The sequence below is a fragment of the Pongo abelii genome, chromosome 1 (genome assembly GCF_028885655.2).
Source record: "Pongo abelii isolate AG06213 chromosome 1, NHGRI_mPonAbe1-v2.0_pri, whole genome shotgun sequence".
Taxonomy (NCBI): domain Eukaryota; kingdom Metazoa; phylum Chordata; class Mammalia; order Primates; family Hominidae; genus Pongo; species Pongo abelii.
The window spans coordinates 76,272,886-76,290,065 of NC_071985.2; the positions used below are offsets into that span (position 1 = coordinate 76,272,886).

Below are 17,180 nucleotides of genomic sequence, written 5' to 3' on the forward strand. Positions count from 1 at the left end.
TCAGAGTATGAACCAAATGTTATATAAATATCAATGATCACCAAGTTTGAAGTTTATGAATAATCTACTAAGGTGTTAACTCATTTAATGGAAACGCAAGATGACAGGAAGATATGAAAATTTGGGTGAGAAAATATTTGGCACTAAGAGCACAGAGTAAAAATAATACTTTTGATAGACATGCCTGGCTAAAATGCTACCTCTCCTTTTCCCACCACCAGTAAAAGGATATTGATATACCATTTGGGCAGATCTAGCACTAAAGTCTATCCTTGAATCAAATAACCAAGTTAAGAAAATAATGCTTCACAATATCTACCCTTAAATAAGAGTTTAGAGGCAATCTGAACTTTAAGCCCCACACTATTATAGTAATCAGCTTACTTTTAGTTTCTTCAGATGAATGTAGATGCTATTTGAAGAATGAATAAAGCTGAAAACAAACATGAATGAATAAGCAAAGTCATCTGGAATTGTTCTAACAAGTATATGGTGAACTTAGTTGTTGAGTTTAGACAATTTAAAAATGTATGTTTATGAGCAGAGTAACACTGTATGAATTAAGCTAGGTCTAATGAAGTAGGAGAAAATTAAATACAGATTTGGTTAAGTTCAAAATAATTTAAATGAGTCACAAATGTTAAGCTCCAAATGACTTTTTTTGCACCTACATGGAGCCATGCTAGTCCAATAAACAAGGGTAAGATTTCCTTACTGGGATTTCAATATGGTATGTATCAGGTTCACTTTGGAGGCAGGATTAGAACTAGAAGGGATTTCAGAACTTTCTCTACTATCAAGAATATTATTCAGATATTTGTGAATACCTTAGATCTGAAACACAACTTATAGTTAGAGCAAGACATTAAAAAAAAAATTTTAAGTGTATAGCTCAATGAGTTCTGATAAATTATATACTCATGTAAACATGACCACAACCAAGATACAGAATACTACCATAATCCAAGAACGTTCTGAAGCAGAGAATTCTTTTTTTTTTTCAGATTTTTTTATTATACTTTAAGTTTTAAGGTACATGTGCACAATGTGCAGGTTAGTTACATATGTATACACGTGCCATGTTGGTGTGCTGCACCCAGTGGGGTCCAAAGCCTTTAGCATATTGTTTTGGAGCTCCTCAGTGATGGCAAATCTTTATTTTTGGAAAGTGGATTTGGTATTTGAAAACAGTGGGAAGAAATGAAGAGACAAGTCTGTTATGAAGGCATCTAAAGAAGTTAGATTATTTTCAATTAAAAAATTAAATGTGACTATAAAATAATGATTCTATCAACATTAATTAATAATATAAACCCCACTTAAGTCATAGTATTTCCCCTTTTATACTTTGTTGGAATTAATTTACTAATAGTTTGTTAAGAATTTTTGTATCTAAGATCATGAGAGATACTGATCTGTAGTTTTCTTTTAGTGTCTGTGGTTTCAATCAGGGCAATTCTGACCTTATAAAATGAGTTGGTAACTTCATTCTCCTTTTCTGAAAGACTTTGCATAGGATTAGTGTTATTTCTTCTTTACATGTTTGATAAATTCACCACCTGGGACTGGCATTTTCTTTGTGAGAAGGTTTTTAAATTATTAATACAATTTATTTCATAGATATAGGGTTATTCTGTTTTTGTTTCTTCTTAGTTTTTGTAATTTGTGTTTTCTTCAGAGAATTTGCCTATTTCATCTCAGTGAATTTACAGGTAAAATGTTGTTCATAATGTTTCCTCATCCTCCTTCTTATGTATAAAGAATTTGTAGTGATATCTTCTCTTTCATTCCTGTTACTGGTAACTTGTGTCTTCTTTCCTTTTTTTCTTGATCAGTATGGAGATGGAGGTTCATCTTTTTTTTTTTTAAAGAGCTCTTGGTTTTTATTCTAATCTTTATTATTTTATTCCTTCTACTGTGGGTTTAATTTGCTCTTCTTTTTCTAGTTTGTAAAAGTAACCAGTGGAACAAAAATACAAACTTTCCTATATACCAAAAGAAATTAAAATAAAAAGCAAAGAAGATTCCACATAGAAAAAGAAATACAGCAAATATAACTGAATCAGGTACTATTTATAAAAATATGATAGAGTTGAAAACAAACATATCAGTCAGAGCAATAAATGCAAATGGGCTTAATTTGCCTATTTAAAGGAAAGGATTTCAAATCCGCTCATAAAGCAAAACTCAGTTCCACACTAATTCAAGAAAATTACTTAAAACATCATATTTTGAACAGGCTAAAAGTAATGGGAAGAACAAATATATACAGTCAAATGGAAACAATAAGAAAACGAGTTGAAATCCAGATATCAGACAAACTAGAACTTAGACAACAAATGAATTAAATCTGACAAGGGAGAACACTTTACAAAGCTCAAAGTCACAATTTATAATCAAGACATAAAGTTATGATTATGCATAAGGCAACACAGTAACTACCTATAGATGATATAAAGAGAAATAGACACACTAATAATGAGACTTTAACACACAGGTCCAAGGACAAAAAAGGAATATAGAAGAGCCAAGTGACATAATCAATAAGGTAGATCTTATGCATACATATCAAATACTATATTATGAGAATAGAAACTAGAAAATACACATTTTTCTCAAGCACAAAATAAAATAGAAAAATTGATCATATATTAGGTTACCAAGAAAGCAAACTTCATAGAGTAGAATTATTACAAACAGTGATCAAAGTGCACTAAAACTAGCATATTAAAAATGAAATAAAAAAACACAAAAAACCCTTCCATCTAGAAATTTAAAAAAATTATTAATAGCTTTTGAGTTAGAGAAATATAAACAGAATTTCTATAAAACAATGATAATGAAGTACTAAAGACCAGAATCAATTAAATATATTAAAACCAGTGATCCAAGAAGAATAGCTTTACTTATAGTAGTTAATATAAAAGAATGAAAATAAATTAAGTCTCAACTCAAACAGCTGGAAAAAGAATAAGCCAAAAGAAAGTACAAGGAAGAAGATAATAAAGGTAAAACCAGAATGAAATACAATCAAGCAAAAAGGTAGATCTAATTAATAAGTAAAAAATCCTTTGTTTGAAAAAAGTTAAAATGGATTATTAGTTAACTTATTCAAGGAAATAAACATTAAAAACACACATACAAAATCTAAGTATTAAGGGTAAATAACCACTGCTACAGAAATTTAAAAATTAAATTTAAATAGAGGTTACTTTGTATACCTCTATACAGATAAATTTGAAAACCTAGATGAAATTGGTAATTTTCTAGGGAAATACAGTTTACCCAAATTGATGCCTGAAAAGAAAGAAAATTTCATAGAAGAAACAGAAAAACTTAACAATAAATTACTTTACAAAAAAGCAAGAAGCCTAGATGATTTCAGAGGGAAATTCTATCAAACTTTTACAGACCATAGTCTAAGTAGTGTATTTATTGTTTCAGAGCACAGAACATGAAGAAAACTTCCAACTCATTTTCATGAAGTTTATAATATTTATACTTAACTTGATAAAGACAGTACAAGGAAATTAAAGACTAATATCATTTATGAATATTGATGTAAAAATACTAAATATTAGCGAATTCTAACACCACCATAATCAAAAGATATATGCCAATAATTCAAAGATGTTTCACTTGTGGGATTCCATTAATGTCAGTTACATTAATGGGTTTAAGGAGAAAGTTCATATGATTGTCTCCATAAAAACTGAAAAAGTCTTTGACAAAATTCAACACTGCTCCTAATAAAAAGTATTCAACAGAATAGGAATTGTTGGACATGAATACTTTTTTTTTTTTTGGAGACAAAGTCTCACTCTGTTGCCCAGGCTGGAGTGCAGTGGCACAGTCTCGGCTCACTGCAACCTCCGCCTCCTGGGTTCAAGCAAATACTTTCTAAACATGATAAAATATCTACACCTCAATCCTAAAGCCAGTATATTACTTAATGGGAAAACACCAGAGGCATTCCTACTAATGTCAGAAACAAAAAAGTACATACAATATTTCCATCACTATTTAACATTTTACTAGAGTTATCAAGCAACTAGACAAAAGAAAACAATTAGAAGCATGAACAATTGGAAAGGAAGAAATAAAACTACTAATATGCAGGTGATATACTAGGATTCCAAAAAAACTCTAAAGAATCAATGGTAAACGTAACACAAATAATAAAAAAATCCAGTGAGGCAGCTTTCATATACATTAATGATCACCAGTTAGAAGATATAATGGAGGAGAAAAACCTATTTTTGATAGCAACAAAAAATACTAAGAAGTGAACTTAAAAGGAAATGTAGGCCAGGTGGGGTGGCTCACACCTGTAATCCCAGCACTTTGGGAGGCCAAGGAGGGCGGATCATTTGAGGTCAGGCATTCGAGACCAGCCTGGCCAACAGGGTGAAACCTTGTCTCTACTAAAAATACAAAAATTAGCCAGGCCTGGTGGTGCACGCCTGTAATCTCAGCTTCTCGGGAAGCTGAGGCAGGAGAATTGCTTGAACGGAGGTTGCGGTGAGTGGAGGTCGCGTCATTGCACTCCACCCTGGATGACACAGCCAGACTCCGTCTCAAAAAAAAAAGAAAAGAAAAAAGAAATGTATAAAATTTAGATGAATAAAACCATAAAACATTCCCAAGAGATACAAAAATACAATTGAAGAAATAAAATCTTGTTATTGGATAGGACAACTCAACATCATAAAATGACTGTTCTTAAGTTTACTTATAAATTAATACGATCCCAATAAATATACCAACAAGTTATTTTATTGGAACTAGATAAGCTGACACTAAAGTTCATCTGGAAAAATAAATAGCAAGAAAGCTTGGAAAACAATGAAAAACAAAAGAGTTACATGGTGGGGAGGGGGTTACTAGTCCTACCGCATACATATTAAAATTCATTATAAAACTTTAGTAATTAAGCCATAATAAATAGAAAACAATATCATACTGGTATATGGCCTAGAACAGAAGGTCCAAAACCAAGTACATACAGAAATTTAGTGTATAATAAAGATGCTATTTGAAATCACTGGGGCAAAGAAAGGCTTTTAAATAAACGGTATTTAGACTAGATGGCCATTTGGAAAAAGATAAAATTAGGTCCATATTTCACACCATACACAAAGATAAACTAAGACCATTTACATGCTAGAAAAAATATGTGTAAATTTCTCTGTAACCTGGGTTTGGGGACACCTTTCAAACTCTGCCTCAAAATCCAGATACAATAAAAGAAAAGACTGATACATTTGACTTTAAAAAAACCAAAAAGTTTTGCATGATCAAAAATACAATAAGCAAACTTGAAAGACAAATGCAAACTGGAAAAAATATTTTTGACATGTATCATGGATAAAAGGCTATCACTGTTAATATATAGAGAACTTTAAAAAATTGAAGAAAAAACCAAAAATCTAATAGCAAAATGGGCAAAATACATTAAAACACAATTCACAAGAATTACACATATGGCCCTTAAAAATAGTAAAGATGTTCAACTTTAGTTATTTTAAGAGAAGTATACATTAAAATGATACTGAAATTCCCTTCTTATCTGTTATATTAGCAAAAATTCGAAAGGCTGGCAATACAATCTGTTGGTGAGGCTGTGGACAAACAGTTATCCTCATATATTACTGGTTAGAATGATTCGATCCCCATGGAAGGGAACCTGGTGATACTTAAATGAAGTTAAACTTAGGCCTTGCAATCCTATTTCTAGGAATTTATTCTAAAGATAAACTTCAAACAATATTGATATGTTCATATAAGATGTTATTCATTGCAGCATTATTTGTGATGGCAAAATATTTAAAGCTACCTAAATGCTCAAACATTGGAGACTGATTGAACCAACAGTGGTACATCCACACAAGGAGTACAATGCAGCTATGAAAAACAAGGACGATCTAAATCAACTAATATGGAATGAATTCCAGAAAATATTAAAAGGCAAGGTGCAACAAAATATATAACATGCAAGAAAGACATGGAAATAGGAAAACATACATGTATTTAATTTTGCAAAAGGAAACACAAGAAGGATAAACCAGAACCTACCATGCATCAAAATAATAAATAGCAACAAAGGACTATAATCTACTGAATAGATTAAGCCCATGAGTCCACAGTGCTAATCAATGAATACGGGTTAAGAAAAATTATTTCTTATAGCAGAATGTAGGCAGAAAATGGAATTTTTTTTTAAAAATCACCACTTTGCAACCATCATAGTAAGTGTTCAGGAATAAAGGAATATGAAAGTAAAGGAGTAAAGGAATATAAAAGGAGTATAGGAGTATTCAGGAGTAAAGGAATATGATATTGGCAATATACTCTCCAATTACCCAGATAAAAATATTCATAGAGCAAGGAGAGAATGACAAAGTAAATGAGGCAAAATGTTAACAATTGGTGAATTTGGACAAAGCGTACATAAAAGTTTTGTCTTATTCCTGTGATTTCCTATAAATTTGAATATTTTTCAAATAAGGTTTAAATAGTATTTTTCCAATATGATAAGGCTAAAAAAGTGGTTTGTTTTGAAATATGTTTCTTTAATTATAGATGAGGTTGAGCATCCTTTCATGTTTATTTTCCATTTGACCATCTTTTTTTTTTTACACATTCCTTATGATACCCATGCTTATTTTTCCATTGTATTTTTCATGTTTTTTTTCCTGATTAAATTTGGATGAGCTCATGGGAATTAGCATTTTTCTGTCATGTATGTTCCAAATAGATTTTCTGAGTTTGACATCGATTTTTTAGTTCATGATGCTTTTTATGTTGGAAAGAACAAAAAATTTTAACTTTTATGCAATCAAACTAATCTTTTTATGGTGTCTGGATTGTATCCTGCTTAGATTCATTCTTCTGTAGTACCAAAATGTTTATAATGTTTTAATGTTTCTTAAGGCCAATGGACCTAATACTATTAATAACTTTTACTTCAGCATATATATATGCTGAAATATATATGTGTATATATACATATATATTTACATATATACACATACATGTGTATATGTGTGTATATATACACATACATGTGTATATGTGTGTATATATACACATACATATACATATGATATATGCGTATATATACACATACATGTCACATATATACACGTATGTGTATATATATATGCACGTATATATACGTATATATATGTATATATCCTTCTTAAAATAATCCCTTCCTTTGCATCTCACAACCCATGCTTGCTCTTTTCTTCTATCCTCTCTAAATATTCCCTGTTACCATTGCCAGTCACTTATCCCTCAATATTGGAAAAATTTTAGGGCTTTTTTCTTCTCTCTCCCTTTCTCAGATGATCTCATTGGTATTGATTTGTTGACCCTGTTTATGGTGCCAAACTGTTCCATTCTCCAGTACACCTGTAGTACAAATTTCCAGAAGTAGGAAGCTGAGTCAAAATAGTGTGTGTAAAAAGTGTATAACTTTGACAGATACTGCTGTAGTTCCTTTCAAAAGGGTTGTACTAATTTATACTCACACTAGCAATGATCTTATTTCCCACAGCCTTGCCAACAGGGTGTACAAAACTTTTGGATATTTGTAATCTGATAGATAAAAAATGTTACTTTGATGTAGTTTTGTTTTAGTTATTTTAAACAAGCAGATTTCATATGTTTAAGGGGAATCTGAATTTCTTTTCTGTTTATGGCCCATTTTTCTGTTAGGTCATCAGTTTGTGTTATTGACCAACAGAAGCTCTTGACATAAGGAGGTTAACATCGTCTACGATACAAGTTACAATTTTTTTTTTAATCCAAAATGTGTTTATTGAGATGGTTTCCCACTCATCTTGATTCAGAGTGCTTTTAGTGCTGCTTTCATCTGAAGGAACATCCTTCTTGTAAGCCTTGCTTTTCCTCCTGTAGGCTGGCAGAGGACAGTGGAGCAGCCAACACACAAAACTACAGTTTGTGCATCGCTAAAGACCATGGTGATTTTATAGCATCCTGGGCATTTCACATCCATGAAGTAGGAATTGGGGCTCTGCACCAGGCGTTTCTTCTTGTGTTTCTTCTTCTCCTCTTCTGGAGAGGGATGAAGGAGATCCTTTGCAAGAGGCATGTTCTCGTGGGAAGGTCATCACCACCAGAAAGGACGATTTACAGATATTTTTCCCCAGCTTGCCTTTGACTTTTGTCTTGTAATTGTTGTTTTGCTTTGTTTTACCATGCAGAAAATTTTGAATTGTATGTAGTCAAATCTATCAATTTTATCTTCTGTCTTTTCTGGGTTAGTCAATTAGAAAGACCTTTTTCACTTCAAGATTATAAAGAAATTGCTCCATATCATTGTGTAATATTTTCATGGTTTTATTTTGTATGTTTAAATGTTTGATCCATTGGAGGTTATCCTGGTGGACAGAAGGGTGGTATTAAAGTATAAAATAGAAAATATGTAAAAAATGGCAGATAGGAGGCAGGACTAACTTGCAGCCCCCAGTTGGACAGACAGAACAGTGTGTGGAGATTCACATTGTGAACTTTTACTCCAAGAACCACCACAGGAATATAACAGGAAAACTGAAAAGAATTCAGAGATCCTTTGATAGAAGTGGCTTGCAGCTGCAAAATCTGAAAGCCAAAAAACTGCGAGTGCCCAAAAGTATGAGAGGGGCAAAGCCCACCTCTGAACACACATCCTCACTGGTGAACCTGAAAATCCAGATTATGGGAGAAGGATATAATCTTACCTAGAGCTGAAGTGAATTTAGTGACATATAAAAGTAGAAGCAGCAGTAGGAAAAGCCCTGTAGGCAGTCCTGGTCCCTAGGGAAGCCATTTCTGACTTTATCTCACAGGGGTCCTTGGGGAGAGCAGCCAGTGGAACTGGGGAAGGGCCACAGAAAGAAGGAGACTTCCAGGTAAACTGTGTAATAATTTGACTGAGTGCAAATTTTCCTTGGCAGAATCCAGGGGGGGCAAATGAGAAGTGCAGATACGACATGCAAGCCAAAGCCACCACAGGCAGGGAGGGGCAAGGCCTGAAAGTCCTGCCTGCTTTCTCAGCGGGGAGAAATCAACTCCAGAAGGAATCTCAAAACCATGCAAATACATGGAAATTAAATAATCTGCTCCTCAAATGATCTTTGGGTCAACAATGAAATCAAGATGAAAATTAAAAAATTCTTTAAACTGACAATAATAGTGATACAATCTATCAAAACCTGTGGGATACAGCAAAAGCGGTGCTAAGAGGAAAGTTCATAGCATTAAATGCTTACATCAAAATTCTGAAAGAATACAAATAGACAATCTAAGGTCAAACCTCAAGGAACGAGATAAACAAGAATAAACCAAACCCAAACCCAGCAGAAGAAAAGAAATGATAGGCCGGGCAGGGTGGCTCACGCTTGTAATCCCAGCACTTTGGGAGGCTGAGGTGGGTGGATCACAAGGTCAGGAGATCAAGACCACGGTGAAACTCCGTCTTTACCAAAAATACAAAAAATTAGCCGGGCGTGGTGGCAGGCGCCTGTAGTCCCAGCTACTTGGAGAGGCTGAGGCAGAAGAATGGCGTGAATCCAGAAGGAGGAGCTTGCAGTGAGCCGAAATCGCACCACTGCACTCCAGCCTGGGCGACAGAGCGAGACTCCATCACAAAAAAAAAAAGAAAAGAAAAGAAATAAAGATCAGAGCAAAACTAAATGAAATTAAAACAGAAAAAACAGTACAAAAGAGAAATGAAAGAAAAGCTGGTTCTTTGAAAAGATATACAAAATGGATAGACCATTATCAAGATTAACCAAGAAAAGAAGAGAGAAGATCCAAATAAGCTCAATTAGAAACAAAATGGGGCTGTGCGCAGTGGCTCACGCCTGTAATTCCAACACTTTGGGACGCCAAGGTGGGCAGATCACCTGAGGTCAGGAGTTCGAGACCAGCCTGCCCAACATGGCGAAACCCTGTCTCTACTAAAAATACAAAAAATTAGCTGGGCGTGGTGGCAGATGCCTGTAATCTCAGCTGAGGCAGAAGAATTGCTTAAACCCGGGAGGCAGAGGTTGCAGTGAGCTGAGATCGCACCACTGCACTCCAGCCTGGGCGACAAGTACGAATGTCCATCTCAAAAAAAAAAAGGGAGATATTACAACCGATACCACAGAAATACAAAAGATAACTCAAGGCTACTATGAACATCCTTATGTGCACAAACTAGAAAACCTGGAGGAGATGGATAAGTTCCTGAAAATATACAACCCTCCTAAATTAAACCAGGAAGAAACAGAAACTCTGAACAGACCAATAACAACAGTGAGATTGAAATGACAATAAAAAAATTGCTAACAAAAAAAAAAAAGTCCAGGACCAGATGGAGTCACAGCTGAAGTCTATCAGACATTTAAAGAAGAATTGGGCCAGGTGCGATGGCTCATGCCTGTAATCCCAGCACTTTGGGAGGCTGAGGTGGCGGATTGCCTGAGCTCAGGAGTTCAAGACCAGTCTGGGCAAAACGGTGAAGCCCCATCTCCACTAACATACAAAAAATTAGCTGGGCGTGGTGGTTGGTGCCTGTAGTTCCGGATACTTGGGAGGCTAAGGCAGGAGAATCGCTTGAATGCAGGAGGCAGAGGTTGTAGTGAGCTGAGATCGTGCCACTGTACTCCAGCCTGGGCGACAGAGCGAGACTCCGTCTCCAAAAAAAACAAGACTTGGTAACAATCCTACGGACACTATTCCAAAAGATAGAGTAAGAGGGAATCCTCCCTAAATCATTCTATGAAGCCAGTATCACCCTAATACCAAAACCAGGAAAGAATGTAAGAAACAAAACTACAGACCAATATCCCTGATGAACATAGATGCAAAAATCCTCAACAAAATAATAGCTAACTGAATCCAACAGCATATTAAAAAGATAATCCACCATGATCAAGTGGGTTTCGTACCGGGGATGAAGGGATAGTTTAACATATGCAAGTCAATAATTGTGAAATACCACATAAACAGAATTAAAAATAAAAATCATATGATCATTTCATTAGATACATAAAAAGCATTAGACAAAATCTAGCATCCATTTATGATTAAAACCCTCAGGAAAATCGGTATAGAAGGGACATACCTTAAGGTAATAAAAACCATCTATGACAAACCTGCAGCCAATATTATACTGAACAGGAAAAGTTGAAAGCATTCCCCCTGAGAACTGGAACAAGACAAAGATGCCCACTTTCACCACTTCTATTCAACATAGTACTTTAAGTCCTAGCCAAAGCAATCACACAAGAGAAAGAAATAAAGGGCATCCAGGAGCAGGTGCAGTGGCTCATGCCTGTACTCCCAACACTTTGGGACGCCGAGGGAGGTGGATTGCCTGAGCTCAGGAGTTTGAGACCAGCCTGGGCAACATGGCAAAATCGTGTCTCTACAGAAAAAATACAAAAATTAGCCGGGCATGATGGTGTGCACCTGTAGTCCCAGCTACGTGGGGGGCTGAGGCGGGAGGATCACTTGTGCCCTGGAGGTCAAAGCTGGGGGACAGAGCAAGACCTCGTCTCTTATAACAAACAAACAAATGAAATAAAGAGCATCCAAACTGTTAAAGACAAAGTCAAACTGTTGCTGTTTGCCAACGATATGATTGTATACCAAGAAAACCCTAAAGACTCATCCAAAAAGCTCCAAGAACTGGTAAATGAATTCAGTAAAGTTTCAGGGTACAAAATTAATGTATACAAACCAGTAGTACTGCTATACACAAAGAGCGATCAAGTTGAGAATCAAATCAAGAACCCAACCCCCTTTATAATAGCTGCAAAAAAAAAAAAAAAAGATAAAATACTTAGGAATATATCTCACTACAGAAATGAAAGGTCCCTACCAAAACACTGCTGAAATAAATCATAGATGACACAAACAAATGGAAACACATCTCATGCTCATGAATGGGTAGAATCAATATTGTGAAAATGTCTATACTGCCAAGAGAATCTATAAATTCAATGCAATTTCCATCAAAATACCACCATCATTCTTCACAGAACTAGAAAAAACAATCCTAAAATTCATATGGAACCAAAAATGAGCCCACATACCCAAAGGAAGGCTAAGCAAATCTGGAGGCATCACATTACCTAACTTCAAACTATTTTACAAGGCTATAGTCACCAAAACAGCATGGTACTGGTATAAAAATAGGTACATAGACCAATGGAAAGAATAGAGAACTCAGAAATAAAGCCAAATAGTTAAAGCTAACTGATCTTTGACAAAGCAAACAAAAACATAATGTGGGGAAAGGACACCCTATTCAGCAAATGGTGCTGGGATAACTGGCAAGCCACATGTAGAAGAATGAAACTGAATCTTCATCTCTCACCTTATACAAAAACCAACTCAAGATGGATCAAAGACTTAAATCTAAGACATGAAACCATAAAAATTCTAGAAGATAACATTGGAAAAACCCTTCTAGACATTGGCTCAGTCAGAGTTCATGATCAAGAACCAAAAGCAAATGCAACAAAAACAAAGATAAATAGATGGAACTTAAACTAAAAAGCTTCTGCACAGCAAAAGAAATAATCAGCAGAGTAAATAGACAACCCACGGAGTGGGAGAGTATGTTTGCAAACTACGGATCCAACCACAGACTAATATCCCGAATCTACAAGGAATTCAAACAAATCACCAAGAAAAAAAACAATTCCATCAAAAAGTGGGCTAAACACCAACAGACAATTCTCAAAAGAAGATATACAAATGGCCAACAAACATATGAAAAAATGCTCAACATCACTAATGATCAGCAAATCAAAACCACAATGTGATACCACTTTACTCCTGCAAGAATGGCCATAATTTAAAAAATAAAAACATAGGCCGGGTGCAGTGGCTCACGCCTGTAATCTCAGCACTTTGGGAGGCCAAGGCAGGCAGATCACCTGAGGTCAGGAGTTTGACACCAACCTGGCCAACATGGTGAAACCCCATCTCTACTAAAAATACAAAAATTAGCTTGGTGTGGTGGCAAATCGCTGTAATCCCAGCTACTCGGGAGGCTGAAGTGGGAGAATCGCTTGAACCCGGGAGGCGGAGGTTGCAGTGAGCTGAGATCATGCCACTGCATTCCAGCCTGGGCAACACAGTGAGACTCTGTTTCAAAAAAAAAAAAAAAAAAAAAAAAAAGATGTTGGCATGGATGTGGTGAAAAGGGAACACTTTTACATTGCTGGTGGGAATGTGAACTAGTGCAACCACTATGGAAAACAGTATGGAGATTCCTTAAAGAACTAAAAGTATATCTACCATTTGATCCAGCAATCCCACTACTGGTTACCTGCCCAGAGGAAAATAAGTCATTATATGAAAAAGACACTTGCATATGCATGTTTATAGCAGCACAATTCGCAACTGCAAAAATATGGAACCAGCCCAAATGCCCATCAATCAACGAGTGGATAAAGAAAACGTGGTATGTATATATACCACAGAATACTACTCAGCCATAAAAAGGAACAATATATTGGCCAGGAACGGTGACTCACGCCTGTAATCCTAGCACTTTGGGAGCCTGAGGCAAGCAGATCACAGATCACTTAAGGTCAGGAATTTGAGACCAGCCTGGCCAAGATGGTGAAACCCCATCTCTAATAAAAATACAAAAATTAGCTGGACATGGTGGCATGTACCTATAGTCCCAGCTACTTGGGAGGCTGAGGCAGGAGAATCACCTGAACCCAGGAGGCAGAAGTTGCAGTGAGCTGAGACTGAGCCCCATTGCACTCCAGCCTGGGCAACAGAGCAAGTGAGACTCCGTCTAAAAAAAAAAAAAAAAAAAAAAAAAAAAGATATAATGGCATTTGCAGCAATCTGGATAAAGTTGGTTAGACCATTATTCTAAGTGATGTAACTCAGGAATGGAAAACCAAAAATTGTATGTTCTCACTTATAAGTGGGAGCTAAGCTATGAGGATGCAAAGTCGTAAGAATGACACAATGGACTTTGGGGATTCAGGGGGAAGTGTGGGAAGTGGGTGAGAGATAAAAAGACTACACATTGGGTACGGTGTACACTGCTCGGGTGGTGGGTGCACCAAAATCTCAGAAATCACCAATGAAGAACTTATTCATATAATCAAACACCACCTGTTCTCCAAAAACTACTAGGGGAAAAAAAAAGTATGGTCCTGAGCTGACCACTTTACTGCAAAATAAATAAAAATATGATTTTTTAAAAAGTTGTAAAACAGACCATGTTTTTCCTTTGCTTAAAACCCTTTAATGGTTTTCTAGCACTCTTAGGATCAATCTCAAATTCTTTTTTTTTTTTTTTTTTTTTTTAAAATAGGGTCTGGTCTGACTCTCTCACCCAGGCTGGAGTGCAGTGGCATGATCTTGGCTTACTGCAACCTCTACCTCCTGGGCTCAAGCCATCCTCCCACCTCAGCCTCCTAAGTAGCTGGGACTAAGGGTGCATGCCACCATGCCCGACTAATTTTTGTATTTTTTGTAGAGACAGGGTTTCGCCATGTTGCCCAGGCTAGTGTTGAACTCCTGAGCTCATGCAATCTGCCCGCCTCAGCCTCCCAAAGTGCTGGAATCACAGGCATGTGCCACTGCACCAGGCCAATCTCAAATTCTTAACATAGTCTATCAACCTCAGTGTGATTTAGCCCTCTTCTTTCTGTGTAATCACTATGTAACATCCTCTACCCCCCTTGGTCTCTGGGTCTCACTGGGTTTTGTTCAGGTCTTCAAACTAGTGATGCTTTTTAATCTCTTGGGATTTTGCACAAGTTGTTCCAGAACCAAAGTTAAATTTCTCTGTAATATACTCTTAAATCATCAGGACTGCTTCTTTGTAACACCCATTAACTGTAGTTAACTATTTGTATAATTAAGCATTTAATGATTATCTTCCCTGCTAGATTATAAACTCCATGAATACAGAGACTCTAGATTTCTTGTTCATTATTGTACCCTATGCTCCCAAGCACAGTGGCTGAAACATAGTAGCTTTACAAATATTTGTTAAATAAATAAGGGAAAGATAGGTTTAATGAAAATTATTTTGATAACATCTAAACTCATCTTTTCAGATTATTAGTTTACCAAACAACCTATAATCTATAATTTATTCTGAATAATCCACATAATCAGGAAGGAAATATCTTATATCAATCATGATACCAGGTATCCTATAAGGCATAGATCCTCTTATGAATTACTCTATTTTGGCTTATAAGTTAACCTTTTTTTAATTTTCTTTTTTTTTAAATACTTTTATGAATACAGTTAGGGAGAATAAATCCCTAAATCTTAACTTGCTGGTAGAACACAAAATTGGCCTCTAAAATAAAAGCCAGGTTTAGGATTTATAATAACTTATTTATTTGCTATTATGAGTTAGAATCAGCAGCAAATACCCAGGCAAGTGTTATTTAGCAGAATGTGAACCCATATTGCTCTCCAACAAATGGGTGCATTGGAACACCAAGTGCAACTCACCTCTTGAAAGTTATGTTGGGTGAACTTGTCTGCTATCCTTAGCAACTCACGACATGAATGTGTGTCAGCAAAAGCCCGAATGCCCAGGCAGTTAGAAGGATCTAATTGTCTCTTTAAGAATTCACAGCAGGCTTCCTGTATTTCTGCCAGCTGGAGGAGGCAAGCAGCTGGCAGAAGAGTCTGAACATTGCCCTCTTCTACTGTTATCTGGGAGGTATACGCAAAGTCAATCAGTAATTCCATAGCCCTCTCGTCGATGTCTCGGATCACTACTTCTGTCTGACGGCTCTCTGCCAATTCTCCTGTAAACATAGCTCGGAAGTAGGGACTACAGGCTGACAAAATGACTCGATGGGCATATATCTTCTTGGCGCCCACAACTAGCACCACATCACATAGCTCACGGTGCTTTCTCAGAAGGTTAATCACTTCCAGGGTTTGTCGAGGGTGCTTGTCTGAGATATAGGGCATGCGGGCAGGTTGGGGAACCCCTTCTGGCAGTTTGTTGGGGTCTCCAAGGGTGCAGCGGCTTGTTACATCCATTCCAGTCTCTCCTGGTCGAATGTTGGTACACCTATAGGAATGATGGGGGAGAGAGAGAAGATGGCAGTATTATTATAAGCTCTTTTCTCCCCTTAAATGTTTGTAATTCAAGCGATAAGGAAACTTAATTAGCTTGGTGATTTTTTTTTTTTTAATTTTTTGTAGAGATGATGTCTCACTGTGTTGCCCAGATTGGTCTCAAACTCTTGGGCTCAAGTGATCCTGTTGCCTCCACCTCCCAAAGTGCTGGGATTGTAGGCATAAGTCAACATGCCTGGTCTATATAAACCATTTAAATTGCAGCTACTATAGTAATAAAACTTTTAGATCAGGTGCTTATGCTTATCCATTTTAAAAATTAAGCCCAAGTTAACACGCTTCAATTAATAGTTAAATTTCAAATTAAAGACAATCTAAAAAGTTCGGACTGACGGCCTGGTGTGGTGGCTCACCTCTGTAATCCCTGGGAGACTGAGGTAAGCTTATCACTTGAGGCCAGGAGTTCGAAACCAGCCTGGTGAATGTGGCAAAACCATGTCTCTACTAAAACTACAGAAAAATTAGCTGTGTGTGGTGGCACATGCCTGTAATCTCAGCTGCTTGGGTGGCTGAAGCATGAGAATCACTTGAACCCTGGAGGCAGAGGCTGCAGTAAGCCGAGATTGCGTCACCGCACTCCAGTCTGGGTGACAGAGACTCTGTCTCAAAAAAAAAAAAAGTCTGGATTGAAGTTTATTTTTACATAGAAATCTTTTCTTCAAAGTTTATTAAAATTAAAATAGTAAAGAAAATGGCAAGCTAAATGATAATTTAGTAGGACTCCAAAGAGCCTCCAGGTCAAGATTTTGTTAGATTAATTTGGGTCTAATTTCATATCTAGAGATATTAAATATGATAAGCCTCATTTAAAAGTACTACATATGTCAAATTGCTCCTGTCAAATTGGTCTGAATCACTGAGGTTTTGGTATGATGATAAAATAAGTGAATAAGTTCATAAACAGACATTCTTCAATTTATCAATAAGTAGTATTTAAAAGTTGAATCTAAAAGTTTATTTGGAGGTTTGTATTTTTCTATGGTAAGAGTGCTGTAAATGGGGACTAGGTTTAGTTGTAAAATTCACTGCCT

At 36.1% G+C, this 17,180-nt stretch overlaps 1 protein-coding gene and 1 pseudogene across 3 annotated transcripts in view; both read right to left on the bottom strand.

Moving 5' to 3' along the window:
* KLHL20 (kelch like family member 20) overlaps positions 1-17,180 on the bottom strand; it is a 79,151-nt gene that overhangs the window by 36,353 nt on the left and 25,618 nt on the right. For all 3 annotated transcript variants that reach the window (XM_024242563.3, XM_054547315.2, NM_001134070.2), the window contains 1 exon segment: positions 15,508-16,081. In XM_024242563.3, coding sequence (XP_024098331.1) covers positions 15,508-16,081 — 574 coding nt within the window.
* Positions 7,864-8,306, bottom strand: LOC112132640 (small ribosomal subunit protein eS27-like; annotated as a pseudogene).